General features: G+C 51.3%; 2 protein-coding genes across 2 annotated transcripts; one reads left to right on the top strand and one right to left on the bottom strand.

The window, feature by feature from the left end:
* The first annotated feature begins 1,890 nt into the window (after nucleotides 1-1,890).
* On the top strand, nucleotides 1,891-4,389 carry CDK5R2 (cyclin dependent kinase 5 regulatory subunit 2). Its single transcript, XM_059168024.1, has one exon. The coding sequence runs from the start codon at nucleotides 2,079-2,081 to the stop codon at nucleotides 3,189-3,191; it is 1,113 nt and encodes a 370-aa protein (XP_059024007.1). The 5' UTR covers nucleotides 1,891-2,078; the 3' UTR covers nucleotides 3,192-4,389.
* A 17,547-nt stretch (nucleotides 4,390-21,936) lies between these two features.
* Nucleotides 21,937-25,936, bottom strand: FEV (FEV transcription factor, ETS family member). The gene is made up of 3 exons (XM_059168887.1): nucleotides 25,830-25,936; nucleotides 25,062-25,585; nucleotides 21,937-23,073 (listed from the first exon to the last, which is right to left on the bottom strand). The coding sequence occupies exons 1-3, from the start codon at nucleotides 25,934-25,936 to the stop codon at nucleotides 22,484-22,486; spliced, it is 1,221 nt and encodes a 406-aa protein (XP_059024870.1). The 3' UTR covers nucleotides 21,937-22,483.
* Between the last annotated feature and the right edge of the window lie 320 nt (nucleotides 25,937-26,256).

Raw genomic sequence — 26,256 nt, 5'->3', positions numbered from 1 at the left:
TTCAGACCCACAGGTTTCTGCTAGGGCAACTCAGTCTCTGTGCAACCTGTCCTTAACTACCGGTGAGCCTACTGTTCCTTGGGTGTCAGATAAAGGCTGACTCAGAAGGCCTTGTAGGAGGAAGTAGGACCAATTACAGGAGCTGAAAAGAGGAAACCATTTTTTGTTTTTGTTTTTGTTTTTTTGCAACTAGGGGGAGAAGGAGAGGTTGTATAGGTTAGGTCAGGCTTCAAGGAGGGGAGTAATGATCAGATCTCAAGGGACCAGGAGACACCTTGCTGAGAAGGGCACATTGGGTGCTGAGTCAGGAAGGAGGTACAAGTCTGCGTGTGTAGGGTGGTAAAGAGATAGGGAATAGAGACAACCAGACCATAAGCCTCCAGGAAGGTGTGAGTGAGCAGGGGCTGTGGGAGAGCTGAGAAAAGCAGGTGCCTCTGGTGGCAGCAGCTGCAGCCTAAGGGAATTCTGGAACAGCCTATATGGATGAAGCCACACCCACACATGTGCATACACACAGACTGACAGCAGTGGTCTCTGGAAGTCATTTTGGTGGTCTACGAAGACAGAAGTGACTCCAAGGATAATTCTGAGGGTTTTGCTGAATACATAGCCCAGGTTTCTCTCCCCATCATACCCACCTCCAAGGCCTACTTAAAAAGTTGGAAGAATTTCATGTTGGGGAGCTACAGGGAGCAAGCCTGGAGAAAGGTGGACACTGTCCTGTAAGGTTCGTAGAACAGCTCCAGAACCAGGTGGGCTCGGGACCTGCAGGTAAGGCCCAGAGGACAAAGGCCTTGTGGGTGCTGAGGGGGGAACAGAGAGAAATGGGCAGGACCCAGCCTAGTATCTTGCAGTGGGGGGTCTAGACAGTTGGGACCTGAATGGCAGGAAGAATTTAACAATGAAAGCTCACTTCAACCTGGACCAGAGTTAAGCTCGAGGTTGGATCAACCCTCTTGGGCCTCCCTCTGCCCAGGAGGTCCTGCCTCCTCAGGAGACCAGGCTCTGTCTGAGTCTCAGGAGACCAACCCATCCAATTTCCAGCACTTCTCCAGGAACTAATCATTCATCACTCATCCAAGTGTGAGATCAGGGTGTGTTGGTGGGGAAGAAGAGCAGGAGAGGAGCCACCCAGGGAGCAGAGACTATGGTGTCCCCCTACACACCGAGCTACAGAGAACCAGGTCAGCAAACGGCAAACTGGGGCATCTAGCTGAGGGTCTGACCGCCCCCAAAGCAAAGGCCCCCAAGGAGGGGACTTGTGATCTGCAGGTAGGTCCGCGCCCCACAGGGACCCCATCACAGGTAGAGCAAGAACACACCTACTGAACTCCCCCACAAGCCCATCATGGTGGCCTCATGGAAGGAAGGGAGGAGAGGAGAGCTAAGAGATTGTAATCCACCTGTGGCCATATTGGAAAAGCCCAGAGTAGTTCGACCCCGCAGGTCGTGGGGCGCCCTGGGGAAGCACTCACTGCCCACGCTGCCCCCAGCACATAATCAAAAAGGGGGAGAGGCTATTCCCATCGCTTCTCTGCCACCGCCATCCAATACATCAAAACAAGCTGACCCAGGGCCTTGGGATTTGCGGGGGCGAGGGAGGGGCGATGTGAGGGGGAGTGGGAGCCGGCAGACCCCTTTCCCCAGCTCTGACCCTGAGGAGGCCCTTGGAACCAGGGCCACCTCCTCCCCCTTTCCCCTTTCTGGGGAAGGGAAAGGACCGGAGATAGAGGGTGGGGGGTAGGGCGGGACTTGAGATTGGTATGCGAGCTTCTATTGGCCAGAGGAGCTGCCGGTCAGAAGGGCAACTCGAGTGAGGATTGGCTGCGTGAGGCGGGGCGCGGCGCGGCTAAAGACGGGGTCCAAGGGGTGGGGCTGACGCTGCAGCTGGCGCAGCTCAGACTCCGAGCAACCGCCGCGGAGCAGCCAAGCAACCACCTTCCCCTGCCCGTTCCCGCGCCCGGGCCGGGGCTAGGCCCCCCACCGCCGGGTCTCCGGGGGCTGCAGCAGAGGCGGCGGCGACAGCGGCGCCGCCCGCGGTTCCCACCGGGGCCCGGGCGCCGGCCCCGCTCTGCAGGATGGGCACGGTGCTGTCTCTTTCCCCCGCCTCTTCGGCCAAGGGCCGGAGGCCCGGCGGGCTGCCCGAAGAGAAGAAGAAAGCGCCGCCCGCGGGGGACGAGGCTCTGGGGGGCTACGGGGCGCCGCCAGCAGGCAAGGGCGGCAAAGGCGAGAGCCGACTCAAGCGGCCGTCAGTGCTCATCTCCGCGCTTACCTGGAAGCGCCTGGTGGCCGCGTCCGCCAAGAAGAAGAAAGGCAGCAAGAAGGTGACGCCCAAGCCGGCGTCCACTGGCCCCGACCCCCTGGTCCAGCAACGCAACCGCGAGAACCTTCTCCGCAAGGGCCGGGACCCCCCAGACGGCGGCGGCGCCAACAAGCCACTGGCGGTGCCGGTGCCCACCGTGCCGGCGGCCGCCGCCACCTGCGAGCCGCCGTCGGGGGGCAGCGCGGCCGCCCCGCCGCCGGGTTCGGGCGGGGGAAAGCCGCCGCCGCCGCCACCCCCAGCCCCTCAAGCGGCGCCGCCGGTGCCTGGCGGCTCGCCGCGGCGGGTCATCGTGCAGGCGTCCACCGGCGAGCTGCTGCGCTGCCTGGGCGATTTCGTGTGCCGACGCTGCTACCGCCTCAAGGAGCTGAGCCCGGGCGAGCTGGTGGGCTGGTTCCGCGGAGTGGACCGCTCGCTGCTGCTGCAGGGCTGGCAAGACCAGGCCTTCATTACGCCCGCCAACCTGGTGTTCGTGTACCTGCTGTGCCGCGAGTCGCTGCGCGGGGATGAGCTGGCGTCGGCAGCCGAGCTGCAGGCCGCCTTCCTCACCTGCCTCTACCTCGCCTACTCCTACATGGGCAACGAGATCTCATACCCGCTCAAGCCCTTCCTCGTGGAGCCCGACAAGGAGCGCTTCTGGCAACGCTGCCTGCGCCTCATCCAGCGGCTCAGCCCCCAGATGCTGCGGCTCAACGCCGACCCCCACTTCTTCACGCAGGTCTTTCAAGACCTCAAGAACGAGGGCGAGGCCGCCGCGGGCGTCGGGGGTCCACCCAGCGGGGGGGCGCCCGCGGCCCCCGCCTCCTCCTCGGCCGCCAGGGACAGCTGCGCGACCGGAGCCAAGCACTGGACTATGAACCTGGACCGCTAGGGATTCCCAAGGGCCGCGCCCGCACCCCGCCCCAGCCCCTGACACGCACTCGGAGCCCCCGGGACCATCAAGCCGCCGCCGCTGTTACCGCCGCTCCGTGCCGTGGCCGGAGGAGGAGCCGCCCCTGTCCCGCAGGGGAAGGTGGAGGCCAGGACGCCAGAGGCCGCGGCTCTGGATTTGCTGGGCACAGGGTGGGGGTGGGGGATGAGCGCGGGAGGGGGACCCCCAACCTCACCCTTTCTGTCTGCCTGTGCCCCCATCTCTCCAATTCTACCCGGGTCTCCTCCTTCCCTTCCGTGTGTGTCTGTAAATCCATCTCCCTCGATTTTGACCGTTTGCTCGCCTCCTTCCTGTATCTTCATCTTTCCTCCTGTCTGCCTTCACATCTCCTTCTCTGCCTTTCCATTTTCCGTACCCTTGGTGTGTATTTCCGTCTCCAGCTTACCCCCTATCCGACTATCATTGCCCCCCTTTCCCCTTTCTCTTTCTGCACCCGTGTCCCCATCTCCCCTTCTCGTTCTCTTTTCCTTGCTTCTGACATGTGTCACCGTCTTCCCTCCTGTCTGCTCACCCCCACCCCCCCGCCTATGTCAGCTTGCATTTCTTCCCCCTACTGAGCACCCCATATCCCCTTTCCCAGACCAAAGGGAATATCAATTCTTGATTTGGACTGACTTCGGTGCGGGGAGAAACTGCAGCCCCAGGAGCCCAGACAACAACCAGGATGGTCCTTCGCCCCACCCCCACCTCCTGTCCCTACCTTTTCCAACGTGTTGCATGCCGGGAGTTGGGGGGGGGGGAGGGAGATGCCGGCTTCAGGAGGCCGAGGTTTGGGAGCAAAATCAACCTAGGAGGCCATCCCGGCGGCGACGGCGCCTCAGCGGAAGGGCGGGAGGAGACAGAAACTCTTCTTACTCTGGGGGAGGGGTACCCCTCTTCCGTATCTTTGGGTGTTTTTGTTCCTCCCCTTTTAATTTATTTGGTTGTTTCCAGAGGGAGGGGGGAGGGGGGGGGGGCCGGGAGCTGTCTGAGGTGCTGATTTGAGGCCGGACCGGAATCTTCCCGGGAAGGTACCAGGGACTGGGTTGGGCCTGGTGCCGTGTCCAAGGTGCCAATGATGCGGGCCGACGGCGCGGGCTGCACTGTCTGTCTGTCCGTCTGTCCCGGAGAGAACTATAAAGCGCTGGAAGCGCCTGCAGATGGTTTTGCGCCGGCCTTTCTTTGGGCCCCGGGAGGGAGGGAGTGGGATCAGGAGTGAAACAGTCACAGGGCAGGAGGACCCCCACGGGTCTACTGGGGAGGATGGGTCCCTGAGAACTGCTACTCTTTCCGTATCCCGCCCTCACATTGGCTTCCATTTTACAGACACTTTAGTAGCCAAAGGTTGAGGCCTGATGATAAAGCTGAATCCATCTTGTCTCACCTAACTCTTCATTAATGCCCAGGCCATTTAGGGATTGAATAATGAAGACAGCAAAAGTTATACCCTTTACAAAGTAGACCGTTGAGGTAGAACTAGCTAGTTACGGTAGCTGCTTTTCTCTTCCTCCATCTCTCCCTGCTATATATACTGTCTAGAGTCTAGTGAGGCCTGACCAAGTCTGTGCTCACCACTCTCAGGTGGGGCCTGACACACACACACACTCAGCTCTACACCCCTCCTCCAATTCCCTTGGTTGTTTCAAGGCCATTTTAGTCACCCGCCTACCCAGGATAGCCTTGGGAAGTCCAACCCTGCTTAAGGTTCAGGCCTGGCCCTTTATCCCCAGGGAGGCTAGGACACAGACAGCCTGGGAGACAGGTGCCTTTCTTAGGGGTTGAAAGAAGAGAACTAAGCTCTTTAGCCTGAGTCTCCTGTCCCGATGCCTTCTTAGCCACGTGGCTAAGCGCCCCCATTCAGTTTCATTGGCCCATGAGGCCTGGCTCCAGCAGAGTGCTGGCGTCTCTGGCGTCCCTAGTTGCAGCCAGACCTCGAGGATGAGGAGTCAGAACCCCGCGAGGGGCGGGAGACTAGGTACTGGTTCGCTGTCCGTGGTGCTGACTGGCGCGCTGTGGGCAGGGTGGGGCTTGTAGGGGCAGGAGGAGTTGCAGGCTCAGCTTCAACTAGATTTTCCGAATAATTTGAAAGTAGGTTGTGATCTCTTCTGGTGGTGAATTACAGGAGTCTGGCCCGAGAACCCAAGAATACCGGCTTCCATTTGCCCTCCTAACAGGACAGACCGCGACTCTACCCCGATCTCGGCCCAGCGCCCTTGCACCCGGCCTGGAGCCGGAAATCCCGAGCCCAGATTTGTGAATCGAATTCCGGGGGGAGGGAGGGAAGGAAGGGGAGAGTTGGCGGAAGGGAAGGCGGGAGCAGCCACCCATTGGCTGGAATTTGGCGCAGTCAGCGCGGTGCCGTCATCTTTCTGGGTTTAGGAGGAGGGAGGGAGGAGCACTTGGGTCACCCCGCGGCTGTCGCCATAGTAACCAGACTGAGCGGGCGGGGCCACCTTTCCACTCTCCCCACTCTAGCGGAGGAAACAATCCTAGGCTGCCTTATTTGGAACTAGTTAACAAGACTCCTTTATTAGAACTTCTGCGTTAGAAGAGTCTAAGGTGGGTGGGAAAGAGAAACCAGAGAGCCTACCGAGACCCCCAAACGTCCTGCTCTTGGTGGGATCACTAGGTACTGCCCCTGAATCCATAGACACAATATCCTCCCTTTCCTACACACACACACACACACACACACACACACACACAAACTAAGAACCTGTGGGGTATGGCACTTGGAGACTTAGAATGAGAAAAAAGTCTCAGTGCGTGGTGTCAAAATAAATCTCACTTTCCTTGCCATGCCCCAAAGCATGAACACTGCCACAATCCGATTAGGGGGTAAAGGACTGGAGAAGGATCAGCATGGAGGAGGAATACATGGAATAATTAGCCTGCTGGGTCAAACCTGTTCAGACTCCGGTTTTCTAAGGGAGGGGTGGTCACATGGAGAAAGGCTCAGTCTTCTCAGAAGGCAAGGTGAGAAAGGAGAAAGTGCAGAAACAGAGGAAGGTGCCTTCTCTTTACTGCCCAGAAGTGAACCTCAGGAAAGTGAGTCCAGGCTGAGGAGGGTAGTGGTGAAGAGGGCTCAGAGCTCTAGAAAGAGCCCAACCTGGGTGAGGGGTCGACTGAGGAAAGAATGGAGATGGAGAACAGAATACAGAAACCCAGCTGGAGCCATGACTCAGCACTTCCCCCTGGCAAAGGACTACTGGAGTGACTCTCCCAGCACTGGAGCAACAGAGAGGGGAGGGAAGCAGGAAAGCGAATGTGTGGTTAAACAGTGATCTGACAATTTGTTTCGTGGATACAACCAAAGACATACATTTTAACCCAGAAAGCAGGTACATATACATTTATACTGATGAAGGCTCCTTCAGACATAACATGTACACATCGCCACTGCCTACTTCTCTGCCCCTCTTCCTGGAGCAGAGGACATTCTGTCCGGAGAGCTATGCTTTCCTGTCCCTGGAATACCTTGGTATTTAATGGGAAAGGAGAAATGAAAAAAAAAAAAAATCGCAGACTTGGGCGTGGGGGCGTTGGTTGTCATGGTAACTGCTTTGCCTGCCAGACAGAGTACCCAGCAAACAGTGCATCTGGCAATATCTAAGGGGACATCTATGGCCTCAGCCTATGGGGACTCTGCCTTAGGCCCCCAGATGCACATCTCTGGAAGATTTTGACAACAGAGGCTGCCACAGCAACCCCTCTGGCCACGCCACCATGACCAAGACAGGTGACAGCTAGGTATGGAGGGCTGACTATCTTCATAGCTCCACTTTAAGTGGTGCTCCTGATTCCTTTATACATGGTTAAACAAAATTTGCTGTCAGTGACCCTAAGACAGCACATAAATGCGGGGTAGAAAAATTGTTTCAGTTCGGTGGTGAAAAATTGGGTGCGAAATAGGAAAATAGGGATAGTCTCAGGATTCAACACTTTAGTTGAACTTAGTTTAATACATTGTTGAGATTTGGACTCAGTCTCTCTGTTGCACTTACAGGCTGGGTGGCTAACTTTTACTCCAGCAACCCCCACCCCTATTTTTTTTTCTTTCCTCTATCTTAGGTTTAACCTCTTAGTGTCTGGATTAAAATTCCCCCAATCTAGCTTGAATTTTCAAGGGTTCCCCCCTCGCCTGGATTTTTCCCACTATTTCTTTAATAGTTAGCTGCTCCTAATGTCTATTTCTATTTAGAGATATTGCCTACAGTAGTTATTCCCTTTTCTTAAAATTCCCCTACCCCATTTCTTTATACCCCATGGTCATAGTCCACTGTGATTGATATTTAGCTTCTAGTCCATAAATCATAAAATTAGTTTCTCTGTGTGCATTTTTATATATGACTACCTAAAAGGAAAGAGGGCTTATCATCCATTCCATTAATCTTTCAACATTTTACTCCTTTTTTTAAAAAGATTTTATTTATTTATTTGACAGAGATCACAAGTAGGCAGAGAGGCAGGCAGAGAGAGAGGAGGAAGCAGGCTCCCCATTGAGCAGAGAGCCGGATGTGGGGCTCAATCCCAGAACCCTGGGATCATGACCTGAGCTGAAGGCAGAGTCCTTAATCCGCTGAGCCACCCAGGTGCCCCTCAACATTTTACTCCTTTAAAAAATTACATGTGATCTCAGAAAAACATAGAATATCAAGTAAAGCATAAGAAAGAAGAGTAATGATGGAGGGTTTGCCCTACCAGATACTTAAATGTATTATAGAACTAAGGTAGTTAACATATATGGCACTGACTTAGGAATAGACAACAGAATAGATATTACAAAGCTAAACTCTGGCATACATAGGAATTTAATATATGGTAAAGGCACCATTTCAAATCCATTAGGAAATATGGATTAGTCAGCACATGATTTTGTACAACTGGGTAGTCATTCATATGAAGAAGAAAGGTCAATTATTCCTCATTCTTTACCACCAAAATAAATTCCAGATTGTTGTTTTTCAATGTAAAGAAAAAAGCTATAAAATCCTTAGAAGAGGAGACAATTTCTTTCTTTCTTTCTTTCTTTTTTTTTTTTTTTTTTTTTGTTTTTGAAGATTTTATTTATTGATTCTAGAGAAAGAGAGCACAACTGGCAGGGGAGGAGGGCTGCCGGAGGGAGAATCAGGCTCCGCACTGAGCAAGGTGCCTGATGCTGGACTCGATCCCAGGACAGGACTCCATCCTAGGACTCTGGGATCATGACCCAAGCCAAAGACAGACGCTTAACTGACTGAGCCACCCAGGACCCCCAAAGAAAAGGAGACAGTTTAAAAGTACCTACTAAAAATTTAGATTCATACCTTTGTATTCATGAATTTTGATTTCTAGTATTGACCTTGGAGAAATACTTGAATATGTGCACATAAAGATATGATAAAGATATTTTTATTGTGTTATTGTTTGGATAGAGATAAATTAGAATGACATAAATATTCACCAGTATGTTAGGGGTTAAATAAGCTTTGATACAGCCAAATTACTGAATACTATATTATTCAGTTAAAAAGAATGAATTAGACTAGATGTACTGAGGAAAGATCTACAAAACATATAGTATCATTGAAAGTTGCATAACAATATGATTAGTACAATATAATTTATGCAAAGCAAAACAAAACTAAACCTTAATTTGTGTGTGTGTATGTGTGTGTAATAGAAGTTGAGAAAGATATACATCACTCTTAATAAATGACTTCTGGAAGAACTGGGATTGATTTTGTCCAGAGGACATTCACCTTATCTGTGGCATTTAATTTTTATAATAAAAATGTATTAGTATGTTGTTTGCATAATTAGAAAGTAGTAGTTAATATATGGTAATAGTCAAATATTAAATAAAAATATTTAGAGAAAACAAGAATTATTTGTTAGTATTATTAATAGTGCATCTTGGGTTGGGTGCTGAACATTTCTTTTGGCATAAACCTTGAAGGAAAAGATTGATTCATCTGATTCATCTCCATGAATCTGATTCATTGATTCATCTCCATTTCAGCTTTTGAATGTTGGAGAAATAGAGAAAGAGCAACCGCAAATAAAATTAAAAGACAAATGGCAAGCTGAGAGAACATATTTGCAGCAAAATTTATTTTCAGTAGAAAATTAATCGAAACTATGTAGATGTCATTCATGTCAAAAATGTAAGTAATTAATAAATGCATAGAAAGAGACTTCGCCATTGACCAGGAAATTCAAGTCAAAAGAGTAATGGGAGATTCCTTGTCTTATATTAACAAAGATTATAGAAATGGAAAATGCCAACCATAATAAGAACATGAGATGTGGAAGCCTGGGAAGCTCAGTTGGTTGAGTGACTGCTTCGGCTCAGGTCATGATCCTTGAGTCCTGGGACTTAGTCCCACACTGGGCTCCCTGCTCAGTGGGGAGTCTGCTTCTTCTTCTGACCCTCCCCACCTTGTACTCTCTCTCTCTCAAATAAATACATAAAAATCCTTTAAAAAAAAAGAGGAGATGTGCACTTTCTCATACTGGGAGATTATACACACACACACACACATATATATGTATATATGTATTAGTTCAGTCTTTTCTTTTTTTTTTTTTTTAAAGACTTTATTTATTTATTTGACAGAGAGAAATCACAAGTAGGTAGAGAGGCAGGCAGAGAGAGAGAGAGGAGGAAGCAGGCTCCCTGCTGAGCAGAGAACCCGATGTGGGACTCGATCCCAGGACCCTGAGATCATGACCTGAGCCAAAGGCAGCGGCTTTAACCACTGAGCCACCCAGGCGCCCATAGTTTAGTCTTTTCGGAGAGCTGCTTGGCTAGGGATCAAAATGTGAAAGGCAGAGTGCCCTTTGACCCAGCTTCACATTTCCAGAAATTTGCCCTAAGATAATAAGTGGAAAAGGACATAAGGGTGTTTATTGTAACATTGTCTATAATAATAAAAAAAAATTGGATGTAACAGTAAGAGATTAAGTAAATTGCAATAAATCGATATTTGTTGGGATATTATGGGCCATTAAAAATGACACATCAATCTATATTTGTTGACATGAAAAATGACCACCATAAAGTGAAAATATCTGGTTAAAAACAATATAATATAGTTCTATTTGTGTAAGAGGGAGAGAGAGAGAGAGAAAGCTTTAAATAGCTGCCCTCTTCATGTCATTCAGATCTTGGCTTAATAGCCACCTCTTCTTGATGAATTCATCTCAGCCTGCCCCATAGTCACCTTCCCTCCTACCCCTGATTTATTTTCTTCACAGCATTTGTCCCCCCCAATTATTTTTTGTTGCTTATTTATTTTGTATCCTCCCAATAAAATGTCTGTCTTGTTCACTGCTAGATTCTCTGTACCTAGCATAGTGCTGGGCACACAGTAGGGAGCCAATAGATCTGCACAGAATGATTCTGCGTGTGTGTGTCTGAATGTGTGCATGTGTGCAGCAGTAGACACTTTTAAGATGTTTACTGAAATATTAGTGTTGCTCTCCCTAAGTGGTGGAATTTTTAAATGATCAGTTTTACTGTCTTCTTAGTATTTTTCTAAGTTTCCTAGTTTGTTTCAATGAATATTATTATTATTCCCTTAAAAAGGAAGGAAAATCATGAAGGAAGAAAAAGAGGAATAGAGAAATAAGGGAGGGAAGGGGGGAGGGTAGGAGGAAGGAGGGAAGGAAGGTAGGGAGGAGGGAGGAAAGGATGGAGGATGGAAGGAAGGGAAAAAGTGAGGCTGGGCAGTGGCTGAGCAGCCCTACCTCCACCTCTCTCACACATCTCCAGAGTCTCTTCATTCCCTTCCCTCTCCTCAAACTCTTTCCAAATCCTGAGAATTTAAGAATGTCCTATGCTGGACAAGTAAAATTAGGTACCTATCTAGCACTGTGGGCACACAGGCAGCCCATTTGGTGAATGAACACACACAGAGCATGGATACGCATACACACTCTTAACAAGGATCCCTCGAAGGCTCTTTAAAGAACACTCCTCTATCTTTGGCATAAACGCCATAGAAGACCCATTATCCCTTATTCAAATAATGAACTTAGGGGAACTTTTTCTCTTCACATGAACTTATTCACATCCTTTCTTTAAACAATGAAAACTAACACAGGGCCTGGCATTAAGTCAGGTCTCAATAAATGTGAAATAGTGACAGTTTCCATGTTTGTCTCTGGTTGTCAGCAAGTATACAAGTATACTTTCACTCTTTAATCTATTTTGGAATTTATTTCTATATGTGGCTAGAAGTAGAGTTATGAACTGTGTTTTCTCAAATGAGTAATGAGTTATGCCAACCTTTGAACAGTTTTCTTTTCCCTATAGTGAATGCGAGCTTTATCTTTTATGAAATTCCCACATGTACATGGGTCTGTTTCAAAGCTCTACTCAGTTCTGTTGATCTACCTAGCTATTCTATGCCAAACCACATCTTTAATAACTGCAGCTCTGCTGTATGCTCATTATTCTTGTGCTAAAATTGTCCAGGCTGTTCTTAAGCATAGTCCAGAAGAACTTTAGAACCAACCCTGTCAGGGACTGTATTACTCTTGGAGACCAACTTGGACAGATTTAGCATTTTGCAATATTGAGTCATTCTATCCAGGAACAGGCTAAGTGTTCCTTTCATTCAGGTCTTCTTTTATATTCCTTAGTGGAGCTTAGTCGTTTTCCTCATTTAGATGTTTCCATGTTTTTCATTAGGTTTTCTAGGAACATATCTTTTATTGCTGTTGTAAATCTAGTATTCCCAATCATTTCCCTTATTTTCATAGAGTTATAGGATAACCATATGTTTTTGTATGTTAATCTTATATGTTACTGGATATATAAGTTTCATTAGTTTCATGTTCATTTGGATCTGTTGGCAGCCATACCATCTGCAAACAAGGACATTTTAATATCTTCCTTTCCAAGATTTGCATACAAAATATATCTTTTCTTGTCTTATTGCATTGACTAGGACCTTTAGCAGAATGTCCAGCAGTGGCAGGGGTAAGGTTAGAAGGGGTAAAACAGATTTATTTGCCTTGTTCTTGACTTAGGGGAATATTTCTCATATTTCACCAACTGCTTTTTTATTGTCTTTTAAAACTGAACATTCCATTTTGTGTATATTGCTATATAGTAAGTCATCTCAAATAATTTTTTGGAAGTTGATAAAGCCTTAATCAAAATAATTATTCAAATTGCCTGTTCTGAGGCATGTTGGCCAACATGGTCCTGGGCATGTGCAGTTTGACAACGAAGGATGGAGTGGCTGAATTTTTTCCTTTGCTACTCCTCCTTCCCCACTCTCCCCTAACATGTAAAGGCAGTGTGATGTGATGCACAGAATAAAATTCTGCGAATCAGAGGTTTGAGTCCCTATTTGATCATTAATTTAAGTTATTCAACCTCTCTGACTTTGGTTTTCTCATCTATCAGATGGAAACAAGGATTTCAGATGTGTTGTGGCTCAACAGGCCTGACAATATTATTGTTGTTGGGGTAACAGCCATTGCTATGGTAATCAGCATTATTAATAAACATTGACAGAGGGAATAAGGGACCAAGGCACAGTCCAGATTGGAGCCCAGGGCTGTTCTGACCAGCTCTGCTGGCTCCTGAGGCAGTGGGGAGCTCTGGAGACCTGAACCTCCCATGAGCTATCCATGACCTTGGTGACATGTGTTTACTCCTTGCTGCAGGCAAGGTTCCAGTGGGACCCACGTGCATCTCTATAGAATGCCAGCCAAGGGACTTGCTTCAGCTTCTGGTATGTAGACATTTATGCCAACCAGGCCCAGCCCAGCAGCATTCCTGAGTTGAGGCCTCTGGGCCACCAGGACAGGTCCCTCTTGGGATTCCACACTCTAAGGAGCCCCTAGCCCCAGGCTGGCTCTTGCCAGCAGGGAACCTTGCATCTATATTGTACCTGCTTTGTGACCAGGGATGGGGGACAGGTGCATTTGGGGGCATCTTGGGACACTAGGCATGAAGAACTTTCAAACTGTACGGATATAGAATCGGGTGCATACAAGCATGTGACAATGCCTGTCTTAACATCCATGCTTCAACATGTAATGGAAATATTTTGAGATTTGCAGCAAATTTGGGCCACGCTATTTCCTCACGGTGGGACCTTGAGACTTTGCCCCCTGTCATAAAGGAATTAAAGAAGCTGTTGTAAGTATCGGGTGAAATCTTGTTTATGGGTGTGTCTTGTAAACTGTAACGTGCAGTTCACATAAGGTGATCCTGAGTTTTAGATGCATGGTCATGGAAGTGGTCATTGCATACAAGTGTGTGCAAGATGGACCCAGAACTTGTCTCTCTGCCTCTGTGTGTCAAAAGTAGAAAGCCAAGGGGAAAAGGTAAAGGTATGGTGAATCACAGGGAGAGAGGATGAGGTCCAGAGGTTGCTGTCAGACCACAGACCCTTCCCTGCTTTCCCCATTCATCTCCCCATCTGGTGTCACCTCAGACATCCCCATGCTGCAGGATAAAAAAGACAGCACAGCCTGAAGCTGCCCTGATAACTTCCTGCTGTGTTGCTAAGCAACATGTCCTCCTCTTCCAGAAAAAGGAACCTGATGTTCATGCTCAGGGTCTGGCCTTCCAGTCTCCTTCAACTACTCCTCCATCCCTTGATCTCTCAGAAACTCAAGGAAGGAGCTTCTCTGACTCATGGAAAGAGACTAAGGGTAGGTACACTTGGAGGAGGCAAGACTGGAGGACTGGAGGATGAGACTGGTGGGAGAGGGTTTGAGCTCACAGGGAAGCGCTGTGTTCTGAGCTGGTTGATGCTAGGGGTGGGGGTAACACTTGGGAAGCAACTCTGTGCACTAGACTCTTTAGGCACATGCTCTGTCCTTGCAGCAAATCAACAAGGTGGGCATAATCAGCATCTCCATTCTACAGATGAGGTCACTGAGTCTCAGAGAGAGCAAGTAGCCTTCTGTGTTCCAACGAGAGTACATAAAGGCTGGGTTTGTATCCATGTCCATTTGGGTTCCTTCTACTCTATCATGTCATTTGAGATAAATTCAAAGGTCACAATTGGCCACAAGACTTCTGATAGGCATTACTCACTGTCTTTGTCTGGAACCCATGGTAAGTGCTGGATTTGGAACTTGTCCTGGGGTTGGGCTGGGGTTTGGGCGCAAGCTATAGTCCCACCACTTCCTGGGCCTCTCAGAATCTTAGGATCCACTCATTCTTCCATCAGAGATGATAAGGGATGAAGGGGTGGGGAAAGGGGTGAGCTGGCTGCTAGGTTTGAATCATACCTCTAGCAATGCTGTGACCCCAAGCAAGTTCTTTAACATTTTGTGCCTTAGTTTTCCTCATCTACAGAGTAGGAATAATATTAAAAGCAACTACAGAGGGTCATAAGGATTAAATGAACATAAAGATCTTTTTGAAAAAGATTTTTATTTATTTATTTGACAGACAGAGGTCATAACTAAGCAGAAAGGCAGGCGGAGGTGGGGAGAAGCAGGCTCCACGCTTAGCGGAGAGCCTGATGCAGGGTTCAATCCCAGGACCCTGGGATCCTGACCTGAGCTGAAGGCAGAGGTTTAACCCACTGGGGTGCCGTCCAGGTACATCAAACATAAAGATCTGTAAACAGTGCCTGGCATGTAAGTGTTCAATAAGTATTAGCCATTATTATTATTATTATTATTATTTCTATGAGGCTTCAGTGTATAAAGCTCTTTCACATCCTTAGTGGTTAAGAGAACTCACTGCTTCTGAAATGAGACTGGGTACAGAGTCTGCTCTGCTCTTTTTCACTGTGGGACTTCAGGCTTAACCCCTCTGTGCCTCAGTTTCCACATCTATGAAGTGGGGGACATCATAATGTCTATTTCAGAGGATTGTTGTGAAGCTTTGTGATTTGGATATCAGTTACGGTAACATTAGTTGCTATAACAAGAAATCCTGCAAACTTCAGGGAATAGCGTAATGCATGTTGATGGGTGACTTCTTTCCATGGGGTTTTTAGGAACCAGGATCCAACCATGTGGTAGCTCTGCCTTCTCTTAGGAATGAGCTCTCCTCTGAACCCAGAAGGCAGAAAGGAAATAAGACAGTATGGAAACGGCACATCCATTTCTAAGGGCTTGGGCCTAACGGCGACACATACTATCATTTCCATTCATATTTTGTTGGCAGAAACAAGCCACATGACTCCCACCAAAATGTAAGGAGAGCTGGAAAATTCGACCCTGGCTGGGCAATCACTTCCCAGTGAGAACCCTACTATGTGAAGTAAGGAGCATGCAACTTGGGGCGGGAGTGGGAGGAAAGCTCGCTATTTCTGCTACACTGAGAGGAATAATATTAGGATATTATTTAGGTGGTGATAAGTGTGAGAAGTAGGTTAGGTGCTATTGCTAATATTATTCTTTTTAAAATTTATGTATTTATTTGAGAGAGAGAGAGAGAGAGTGCAGGAGGAGGGGTAGAGGGAGAGAGAGAATCTCAAGCAGACTCCACCCTGAGTACAGAGACTGACGTGGGGCTTGATCTCATGACCCTGAGATCATGACCCGAGTTGAAATCAAGAGTCAGACACTTAACTGACTGAGCCATCCAGGTGTCCCATATTGCTAATATTATTCTTATTTAATCTACATGATGACAATGGGTAATAAGTATTAGTATTGCCCACATTTTATTTTATCTATTTTTTAAAGATTTTATTTATTTATTTGAGATAAAGAGAGCATGAGCGGGGACAGAGGGAGAGGGAGAAACAGACTCCCTCCTGAGCAAGGAACCCAATGTGGCGCTCAATCCCACGACCCTGGGACCATGACCCTAGTCGAAGGCTTACCCAACGGAGCCACCCAGGCGCCCCCTGTCCACAGTTTTCGAAGAGAAAACGAAGTCTCCAAAGAGTACAGACCGATTTCCAAAGTAACAAGGCTGATAACTAGCTGACATGCTCTAATTCTAGATTCAGTATTGCCGCAAGAAGAAATGGAGAATGCACTGAGTATAGGAGGCTGACCCATGTGACAGTGGTGCGGCCCCATCACCAGTCAAGAGAAGCTCAGCAGATGGGCCCAGGACAAGGTCTGGATTGGCCTATAAAAGTAGCTGTGGCCACTCAAGTTCCTCCCATAACATACAGCAGCATCTGATTGGCACTAGAGGGGAAGAGGCAGGTTCTTGCCTTGTTTTGGGTAGTTTTGTTGGTTTGTCTAATAATAGAAAATACTGATATGTAATAAGGTACTTCAGCCCTATACAGTAGGTTCTGTTACTAGCAAATCCACTTTGCAGATAGGATAATTGCACAAAGTACAAAAGCAACGTGCTTGAGGTCACACAGCTAGTAAGGGATGGAGCCAGCACCCAAACCCAGAGCCGCAGAGCCCTTGTTCCTCCCTCCCCCCCATACTATGTTGCCTCTGTCTACAGAGAAAGGAAAGACAGAAATAGCAGGCAGCATCCAGTGAGAGAATTCTCAGAAATAGAAAAAGTCACAGTCAATGGGACAGTGGGTCACTTGTCTCTACAGATGAAACCCGCCATTCTAAGACAGAGGAGAGTCAGGGAAAAATACCACTGACAAAACTAAGATAGGAAATGCCACCAAAGGCAAGGTACAGTCAGACCCCTGGCCTCACCCCAGAGTACAGTGATCTACTCCAAGCTTGTAGGAACACAAGTAAGAAGGTGAAGCCCTGCAAAAGACAAGGGGGCAACAAAAAAGTCTCCGATTTGTTCTTTACCAGATGGAGGCCCTAAATAAGGACTCATAAGACAAGCTGTCAATCTTCTCTTCATAACCATCCACCTTCTGCCACGACAATCAGACAAGAGTACACCTGATATGGGTAAGCAGCAGGTCCCATCCACATGAGGAAGAGGCTCTCCAGGAAGGCCCAGCAGGAGGGAATCTGGTGTGATGTTGAAGACTTGAGCTCAGAAATCATGGGCTAAGTCAGCCACCTGACTTCTCCGAGCCTGAGCTTCCTCATCTGGAAGGGGAGGTAACCACCCCCACCTCACAAGGTTGTGGACCACTCAGAGGAGATGCCATATGAAAAGCATTGGCATAGGGCGTAGCCCGGCAGAGTCAGGTTCAGTGAATGGTAGGACTGCTCTTTTTATTATCAGCAAGTTTAACTGATACAGATTATAAACAGGTTGGGGAAAAACCTGAAGTTCCATGCATCTTAAAGACATGTTGGAAAAAGATGAAGTCCAGAAAAGCAGAAGGGTCTGAGAAAAGGACAGCACAGAAGCCCATTTCGCTGTTTATCTGTGGTCCCCTGAACTAATATGTGCCTCTGTGACCATGCAAGTATCAGGTGCTGTAGACACAGATGTTCTCATGCCACATGCTATCCAGGCTTCTGAGTCCATCTGCAAGCAGAGCTTGGTGACATGGCACACATGCTATCCTCCACCTGTGGAGGAGACACAGGTGTGTGTAATCCTGGCTCGGGGTGGGGGAGGATCCTGCAAAGAAGGTGATCAAGGGCCACGCAAGACAATGGAGAAACCACTCAGCCCTGGGAAAAGACTTGCGAGAGAAACCAGAAGACACAGGTCAACAAATCTGAGACTTTGGCCAAGTCTCTTAACCTCTTGTGCCTTGGTTTATTTATCCTTCTAGAAGGCCCTGTCTTCCTCCCTGATCTTGGAGGGGACCAGCAAAACAATGGATGTGTAAGTGTTTTATAAACTTTGTAACAGAAACAAATAGTTTGGGGGGATGGGAGTGGGGAGGTGGGGAGTGAGTCATATTTTCACCAGTGACATGAATAAGGAGATGAAGAAAAGGCTCAGGACTTCAGGGAATGCAAGAGGAACTGGACTTTGGAATGGGAAAGAGAAGCAATGATAGGGTCAGGATCCTCGAAGGCCAAGGATCAAGGGGTTAAGGGTCCATGAGGACAGACCTGAAACATCAGGAAGATGAGTGTATTAAGAGTGTGGCTTCAGGGCACCTGGGTGGCTCAGTCGGTCAAAGCATCTGCCTTGGGCTCAGGTCTTGATCCTGAGGTCCTGGGATTGAGCCCCTCAAATTCCTGCATCGGGCTCCCTGCTCAGGAAGGAGCTTGCTTCTCCCTCTCCTGTTTCCCCTGCTTATATGCTCACTCTCTCTTTCTGTCTGCGTCAAATGGATAAATAAAATCTTCAAAGTAAATAAATAAAAGAGTGTGGCTTCTTTGGGACTTGAGGTGGAATAGAGTCATCTCAAGATCACAGTAGCTCAGGGCTTGGAAACATCACTGAGGCAGAGCTATAGCCAGACCTGAGATGGCCTAGAGAAGAGAACACCCATCTATGGGATTCAGGGGCTGGACACAACCTTAGAAATCACCTTGGAGAGTCATTTTCCAACTCTTCTTCTTTTTGGACAGAGAAAATCTAGGTGACCTCTGAGGTTCCACCAAGTAGAATTCTCAAATCCCTGGTTGAGCCTCATTTTAAGGAGACACAATAGAATCCCAGAGAAGAGATGTGATTGCCCAAAGATGATGAAGCAAGAGAGTTGCCACACTGGGACTGGAGTTCATGTTTTCTGATTCCCAATCTTGTATCTTAGCTTCCAAACTGGCCCTGAGTGTAGGAAAAAACAGAGGGGCAGGTGGCTTTAAGGATGTGATTTCCTGGGGCGCCTGGGTGGTTCAGTGGGTTAAAGCCTCTGCCTACGGCTCAGGTCATGATCCCAGGGTCCTGGGACCGAGCCCCGCATCTGGCTCTCTGCGCAGCGGGGAGCCTGCTTCCCCCTCTCTCTCTGCCTGCCTCTCTGCCTAGTTGTGATCTCTGTCAAATAAATAAATAAAATCTTAAAAAAAAAAAAGGATGTGATTTCCTAGGGATTAAGAGCCTCTAATCTAGGGGCACCTCCCCTCGGCTCCTCAACGTGCCTGAAATCCCACCCTTACCAGCTGACTCCCAGGACTTGAAGAGTCTCAAGGTTGGAGATGTTATCTTGTCTCTGCCTCCCCAACCCCCTAGGGAAGGGGCTGCTGAGTACTGACAACTGCCTTCCTTCCAGATCAAACTGGCACATTTCTCTATACGTAGCTTCCTACCACGCGTCCTAATACTGCCTTTTGTCACATACATACATCCAGATCCTCTGTCACAAGCCAGCTCTTGGAGTAATTGAGGACAGCCCTCATGTCGCTTTCCCCAGTGTGATTTCCAGATTACGTCTCTCATTGTGGTTGGTTCTCCAGCTTTCTCTCTTCTCACAGCCCGAGCCCACTATGCTATATGTTCTCCATCTGGTGTTCTCTCAGGATTGTTCTCTAGACACTGTGTCCAGTATACCGGGGGCACAACTACTAGCGCAAGTGGGTCATTTCCTTCACCTTCACTCCCATAGCTCCATCAATACCACTTCAGATCACAATGATTTTTCTGCATTCCACCTTCAGCCTCCCATTTAATATTATGCTAAGAAGCCACTAATTTATACACAGGCTCTCCTGAGCCACTTCTTGCCACGCCTCACACTCTGACCTTCTGTCCTTTCATTTAAAGATCTAAGAGCAGGGCCTCACCCTCCCTGCCAGAAAATTTCACCTTGTTACATTTAGCCCATGATTCTCAGCAGCCCAGATCTTTCTGGATCTCGGTTCTATCTCCCCAGTGAATCTGTTCTCCTTCCCAGCTTCCTGCCCCCTGCAAAGAGGTCCTTCCCTCCTCTCTCCAAGTCACCAAGGCCCTTACAACGTGGGACTCGCCCCCTTGGAATGCGTGAGTCCGCTCTTCCACCTCATGAGGTCTATAGGGCGTAATGAGATGGAACACGTTCATATTAGGATATTAGGTTACTAAAGTAGGGTGCCATTAAATTCTAAAAGGCATAGTGAAAAGGAAAGGAATTATGTCAAAGAGATATGAATAGTGACCTCAGTGTAATGGGCCTGTAGGTAATTTTCCCCCCATGCTTCATTCCCCCCTTTGTCCAATTCATATTTAATGAAGGCCATATGTGTGTATCTTCCAAATTTCCTATGCCAAGTATGTGTTATTTGGACAACCAGGAAAAAGTTAAGTGAAAATAAAATGAAAAAGAATAAACACTCTTTCCCTAGGTAGACTTTGATCACTTCATCAACACTCTTTGGGGAAAAACATCTCAGCCCTCCTGTACCAAATTGTGCGCCTTCCATCTGCAATCCCCTTCCCACCCACAGCGCACAAGGAGATCTCCTCGGCCTCCTCTGGGAGCCCAGGGTGTTCTCCCTTCAACCAGCAACCCGAAGGAACCTTGGGAAAGAAGTACCAAGACCATGGGGGAAGGGGTGGGGGCTTGCCTTGATGTGCAGCCCAAGGTCGGAGCAATCGCCTCACTCACCTGCCCAGGTGTTGTTTCATCTAACGGAACCTGTTTAAGGCAGTTTTCCGGCCAATAGTTTTTGTAAAAAGCCTCTCTCAAGAGGTGTGCCTCGGTGGCTCAGTGGGTTAAAGCCTCTGCCTTTGGCTCAGGTCATGATCCCAGGCTCCAGGGACCGAGCCCCACATCTGGCTCTCTGCGCAGCGGGGAGCCTGCTTACCCACCTCTCTCTCTGCCTGCCTCTCTGCCTGCTAATGATCTCTGTCAAATAAATAAATAAAAATCTTTATTTAAAAAAAAGCCTCTTGAGAGAGCATAAAGGCCATGGTCCCAGTGCCTGCAGGATTCAGAAGGGCCTCCAGGTGGGGAGGAGAAGGGCCCAGCCATTAAGCATTTGCCTTCGGCTTTAAGGGGGCGTGATCGGAGGGTGCTGGGATGAAGTCCATGTCGGGTTCCCCGCTGAGCGGGGAGCCTGCTGTCCCACTTCCTCTGCCCCTCCCTCTATTCAGGCGCACTCTTTCTCTCAAATAAATAAAATCTTTAAAAAGCGGGGGCAGGCAACAGAATGACACACTTGAGCCACTTCCAGGACTTCTTGAGGGAGGCAGGGCCGAGGTTCCCCTTTGCCCTCCTCTTTGAAGATCAAAGAAAGCCTGGAAGCCTGGGGGTCCACCTGGACGCTGGGAGATGGGACACCTGAGGCTTCACCAGGCTAAGTCCGGATGTAGCGGTAAAACCCGGCCCTGGGTTACCTCCTCCGACCAGCAGAGGGCGCGCGCTACCCGAGAGAAGGAGGGTGCCTCACCAAGCCACTGTGGGTGGCCGCAGGTGCGGAACCCGAGGCGGAGAGCGAGGGGTAGGGTGGGGAGATGTCTCGGTCTTTCTGAAAATCGGGAGGCAGATCCACAGAAGAGATAGCGTTGGAGATAGAGGGGCGGTGGGGGGGGCTTGTGAAGGAGAGCGAGAGAAAGTCAAAGAGAGGGTCGGCTGGGGAGGGCAGGGCAGGTGGGGAAGGAGACGAACTGGAGACAGGAAAGGTTGAGCGGGCCTGCAGATGAGACAGGCTGGGATGGAGGGTGGGATGGGGTGAGGTGAAGGGGCAGGTGGAAGGCAGGGTGAGGCCGGTTGGGATCCACTGCCCCGCGGTCAGTCCGGTGGGGCTGCTACACTAGGGCGGTCTCCCTCTTGGGCCGAGCCCACCCACCAGAGACTCCCCTGCCCCCTGTAGCACCCAAGTCGGCTTTGGCCTCCTCATTCTCTCCAACTCTTCCTTTCTGCTCAGGCCTAAGCTGGGCATCTCCTTTCCCCCTGAAAAAAGGTTCAGGTGCATCAAAGAACACAAAGAGGAGGCAGTAGGGAGCTTGGGAGCTTTAATGGGTCTGGAAGGGAATAGAAACACACCAGGCCATCCAGAGAGAGGGAGAGAGAGAGAGAGGGAGAGAGAGAGGAAAGGGGGGGCGGAAGCTACCTAGATGAGTCCCAGGGCCAGGGAGCCTCACCAAACCCGGTGAAGTCCCGGAGGTCAAGGAGCAGGTGGGCGGTGTGAGGCCGCTATCACTCTAGGACGGGGCCGCTCCGTGGGAGAAAGAAAAAACGAGAAAAGACTTGGAATTCGAAAAAGAGAGGTCAGAACGGAAGGGGCTTCCAGGAGCCAGGCAGAAGTACAGGTGGAGGGCAGAAAAAGACACGGGAGGTCCCGCAACCCCCTTGAGGGCTCTGGGGCCATGAAGATGGAAGGTAAAGAAAGCCGGGGTGCGGGCGGGTACGACGAGGTGGCGGGAGGCGGTGGCAAATACAAAGTTAAAAGAAGACGGAGGAGGCTTCAGGTCCCTTCCCCCCAGGGGCTGGGTGCTGCGACGGAGGAAAATCTAAGATGACAGAAACGGTCGGGGAGGCTCCCGGCCCCTTTCCCGGGTGTGGATGGGACCGAGCGAGGCTCTGGGCGCCCGGGAGAGGCCGCGCGGCACAGGGCCGCCCCGTCTAGTGGTAGTGGCCCCCCAAGTGCGAGGCTGCGGCCACCGCTCCGAAGGGCCCGGGCGGGGGCTGCAAGCCGGGGCTGGGGTAGAGGGCTGCGGTGGCGGCGGCGGCGGTGGCGGCGGGGCCCGGGCCCGGCCAGTAGGAGAAGCCCGCGGGCGCGACGCCGGCCGAGGCGGCCATAAGGTTGAGTTTGGAGAGGCCCGGGAAGGGCAGCGGGGCGAGACCTGCAGGCAGCTTGTACAGCGCGCCGTCCTGGGCGGCGGCAGCGGCAGCGGCGGCGGCAGCGGCGGCGTGGGCGTGCGCCGGAGGCGGCTGGCAGGCCTGGGCCAGACCCTGGAAGTCGAAGCGGTAGGCGTAGCGCTTGCCGTGCACCTTGCTCATGATGTTCTTGTCGTAGTAGTAGCGCAGCGCGCGGCTCAGCTTGTCATAGTTCATGTTGGGCTTGCTCTTGCGCTCGCCCCAGCGCCGCGCCACCTCGTCTGGGTCTGTGAGCTTGAACTCGCCGTGGCCGCCCTCCCACGCGATGCAGCCGGCGTTGGCGCGGTCCGCCAGGAGCTCCAGCAGAAACTGCCACAGCTGGATCTGCCCGCTGCCTGTGGGGAGGGGGCGGGCAGTCAGGGAAGGGACGGCGGAGGTAGGAGGGAGGGCAAGAGGTGAGGCGGCAGACTGCGGGGGGCTGGTGGGAACCGGCGTCGGGTAGGGGAAAAGGGCGCGTTGGGTAGGGACCGGGTAGCCGGGCGCCGCTGCAGCGCCTGGCCGGGGAGAGGCTGATGGGCCCAGCGGTCCTGAGCCTTTCCCGTGCTTCTGCACAATGGAAACAGGGCTCTCCCTCTTAGAAGGACGAAGCCCCGCGGGCTCCAGGCTTTGTGAGAATTAGGGAGGGGGGCGAAGCACAGCCTCCTCGGCGTGGAGGCAGCGGCGGTACCGGGGCCCGCGACTCTGGGAAGCCAGCAAGGGCTGAACACCGGCCTCTGTTGCCACCGTGAGCCTGCGCCCTTATTCGGAGCAGAGAGGAACCTACGGGACCGCACAGGGTAGTCTGCGCAGGTGCTTAGACGGCCACATCCCAGCTGGACCATGTCCGCAAATCCGGGGGAAGAGACCCCGGTGCCGCGGGACCAACCGGCCACTACACAAGGCCTAGGCCAAAGGACAAAGTTGGATTGGCCCCGCCTGAGGTGGAGAAGAGGTGGAGGCTGGCTTTCTGGCGGTACCAGTCAGACAGGAATGGGGGCAGTGGCCCCCGAAGCGTGCGAGGAGGGTCAGACTCTGAAGGCTCCCCACTCTCTTCAGGATCGGGGTGCGGAGCGCCGCGCTGGCGCTACTAGGGGTTCCGCCCCAGTTTTCGGAACAGCCGGGATTCCCAGCATGGGAAGGTGTCCTACTTTGGGGCGCGATGCACAGCTCTGAAGAGAGGAGATAAGACCGGAAAGCCGCTGGGCTTGACTCCCTGCCTCCTCTCATCTTTGGCCATCTCTGGGATCATGGGGCCAGGCGGTCCCGATTTGGGGGTTGCTGGAAGCGCCAAGCAGGATTTTCCCGGATGGTGATGAAAGAGAGGGCTGCCCGAGAATTCCCACTCCCCTGTTTTGCAGCCTCAGTCAGACAAGTGGAGAAAAATTTTGATACACTGACTTCTTCTCACTCTCTTTTAGGAGAGGGGGGAAAAATAATTTTGCTCAAAGTCGTCTGATTATTGATTCAAATCAAGCCTGGTGGACCTCTCTTCCTCTCTCAACCACTTGCTCTGAACCCAGATGCTGGCCCTCACCATCATTTCAACCCCAGTCTCTCCACACCAGCTCAGCGAGTAGCTGCCTGACTCCAGGTCGGGAGCTCTAAGGTCAGGATCAAGGGACAGTTAAGGGAAGGTTTAGGTTAAAATGCACAGCTGGCTCCCATGCAGACCGACATCAGAGGCTTGGAAACCCATTCTCCTTGGGAGTCACATTCCCTTTTGGAAAAAGCAGTTGCTAACATTGTCATTATGGTTACTGTAACTTGGTGAGATCTGGATACTGGGGTGGGGCAGGGGGAGGCTGTGGAGAGGCTTTGCCTGGAGGGCCAGCCAGGCTCTGAAACCAACAAGGCAAAGCCAAGAGTAATTCAGCGAACCTGAGAATCAACATCAGTGGCCCAGCCGACTTGGCCCCTAGAGCCTGGCGGGCCTGGGCCAGTGAGACTTGTAGGTGCTGGCCCAGTGCTAGTGGGGAGAAGGGGTGGAGTGGCCAGGGAGTAATTACCCTTTGCCAGGATGTGGCCCCCGCCTTGTGTTCCTGCTGCCAAGAGGGGAAGGACACCAAGCACCCGGGTCCTGGCCCCTCAGTGTAAAAAGGCCAAGGGTCAGGATCCTCTCCCTCTGCCCTGGTGTGCAGGTCCAGCTCTGGGACTCAGAATATACTGGAGTGGAACCAAAGGCCAAATGAATACCCCCTCCCCTCAGCCTCTCCACAGTCATACCGCATTGCACATCCCTTCTACCCACCGATCTCCTAGTGGTGGCACCTGTAATTCTGGGGTAGGTGCCCCAGCCTCCATCCACTGTCTCCACCCCCCCTCCCCTGCTTTCGGGCCAGCTCACCTTTCTGTACAGCCGGGCTCAGCGGCCCCCAACCGGGGCTCTTTCCTTCCTTGAAGAGACCGTCTCCGACGTGATCTGTAGCAGCAGGGAAAAAACAGTCAGGAGGACTCGGGCGGAGATTGTGGGCTTGACCGAGAGGGCTCCCGGCCAAGGCTCCGAGGGTGGGGGGTGGAGGGTTGGTTCCTGGGTGCGAGGCTAGGGGCTCGAGCTGCCAGCTCCTCCTCCCCGAGCCTGGCCCGGGCGCGCGCCGCGCGGAGCCCCTCCATAACGCCCAAGTCAGGAAACGCGTCCAGGAAAAAGGAAATCCGCTTTCCGAACGGGCCGGCGGGAGCCTTATAAAGCCGAGCAGGGAGTGCGCCAGCGGAGCGGGAGCGCCCGGAGCCCATCCGAGAAGAGAGGAGGGCGCCAGGAAGGCTGGGCTGGTGGGAACGCTCGGAGCACGGAGGTGAGGAGCCACGAGGGCGCTGGGGCGACGCTCAGCTGACCGCAGCTTCCCAACGCTGAACGCGCACTGAGTCAGTCCCCTGCCACACCGAAGACTCCTGCTTCCCCTACCAGGCTCCCTCAGCCGCTGAGCTCGCGCCCTCGGCCTCCCAGGTTCCCAGTCTCCTCACTTTGAGTCCTTAGACCTCACACTAAAACCCTAAAGCTCTCCATCTGCCTTTAAGGTCCCCCAGTGCCCTACATTGCTCAGTCCTCCCAGCAATCCTAGTCTCTGGACCGCGTTCAGTTCCCTTGGACCCCAGCAACCCCTTCCCAGGCCCGAACCCAAACTTCCGGCCCCAGGTCCTGGTGCCTCCAGCCCCTGGCTGGTCCCTGGTACCTGGCAGGTACATGTTGATCAGCAGGGGCTGGGAGGCGCCGCTCTGTCTCATCGCCGCCAGGGACTGGGTGGTGGGAGGTGGGGGTGGGGATGAGAAAGGGGGACGCGTCAGGCTTTGCGCTCGGGGCACCGATCCCCGCCCGAGGCAACCGCGGGTGACAAGGAGACGGCGCGGGTCCGGCAGGGCCTGGCGGGAGGGGGCTGCCCGGGTGTGGCGGGGGATGGAAGGGGTCCTGGAGCGATGCTCCCAGCTACCAGGCTGCCTGGAACCCTCCGGCCCCCCGCGCGGGCAGGGGCCGCAATTTCCGTTTTAATTAAAGCGAAGCTGCCTCGGCCCCCCGGACCCCGCCCCCGCCCCTCTTATCGCCCGAT

The sequence above is a fragment of the Mustela lutreola genome, chromosome 3, assembly GCF_030435805.1.
Source record: "Mustela lutreola isolate mMusLut2 chromosome 3, mMusLut2.pri, whole genome shotgun sequence".
Taxonomy (NCBI): Eukaryota; Metazoa; Chordata; class Mammalia; order Carnivora; family Mustelidae; genus Mustela; species Mustela lutreola.
Note: the sequence above shows the minus strand (reverse complement) of the source record. Positions and strands in the feature narration are given on the sequence as shown.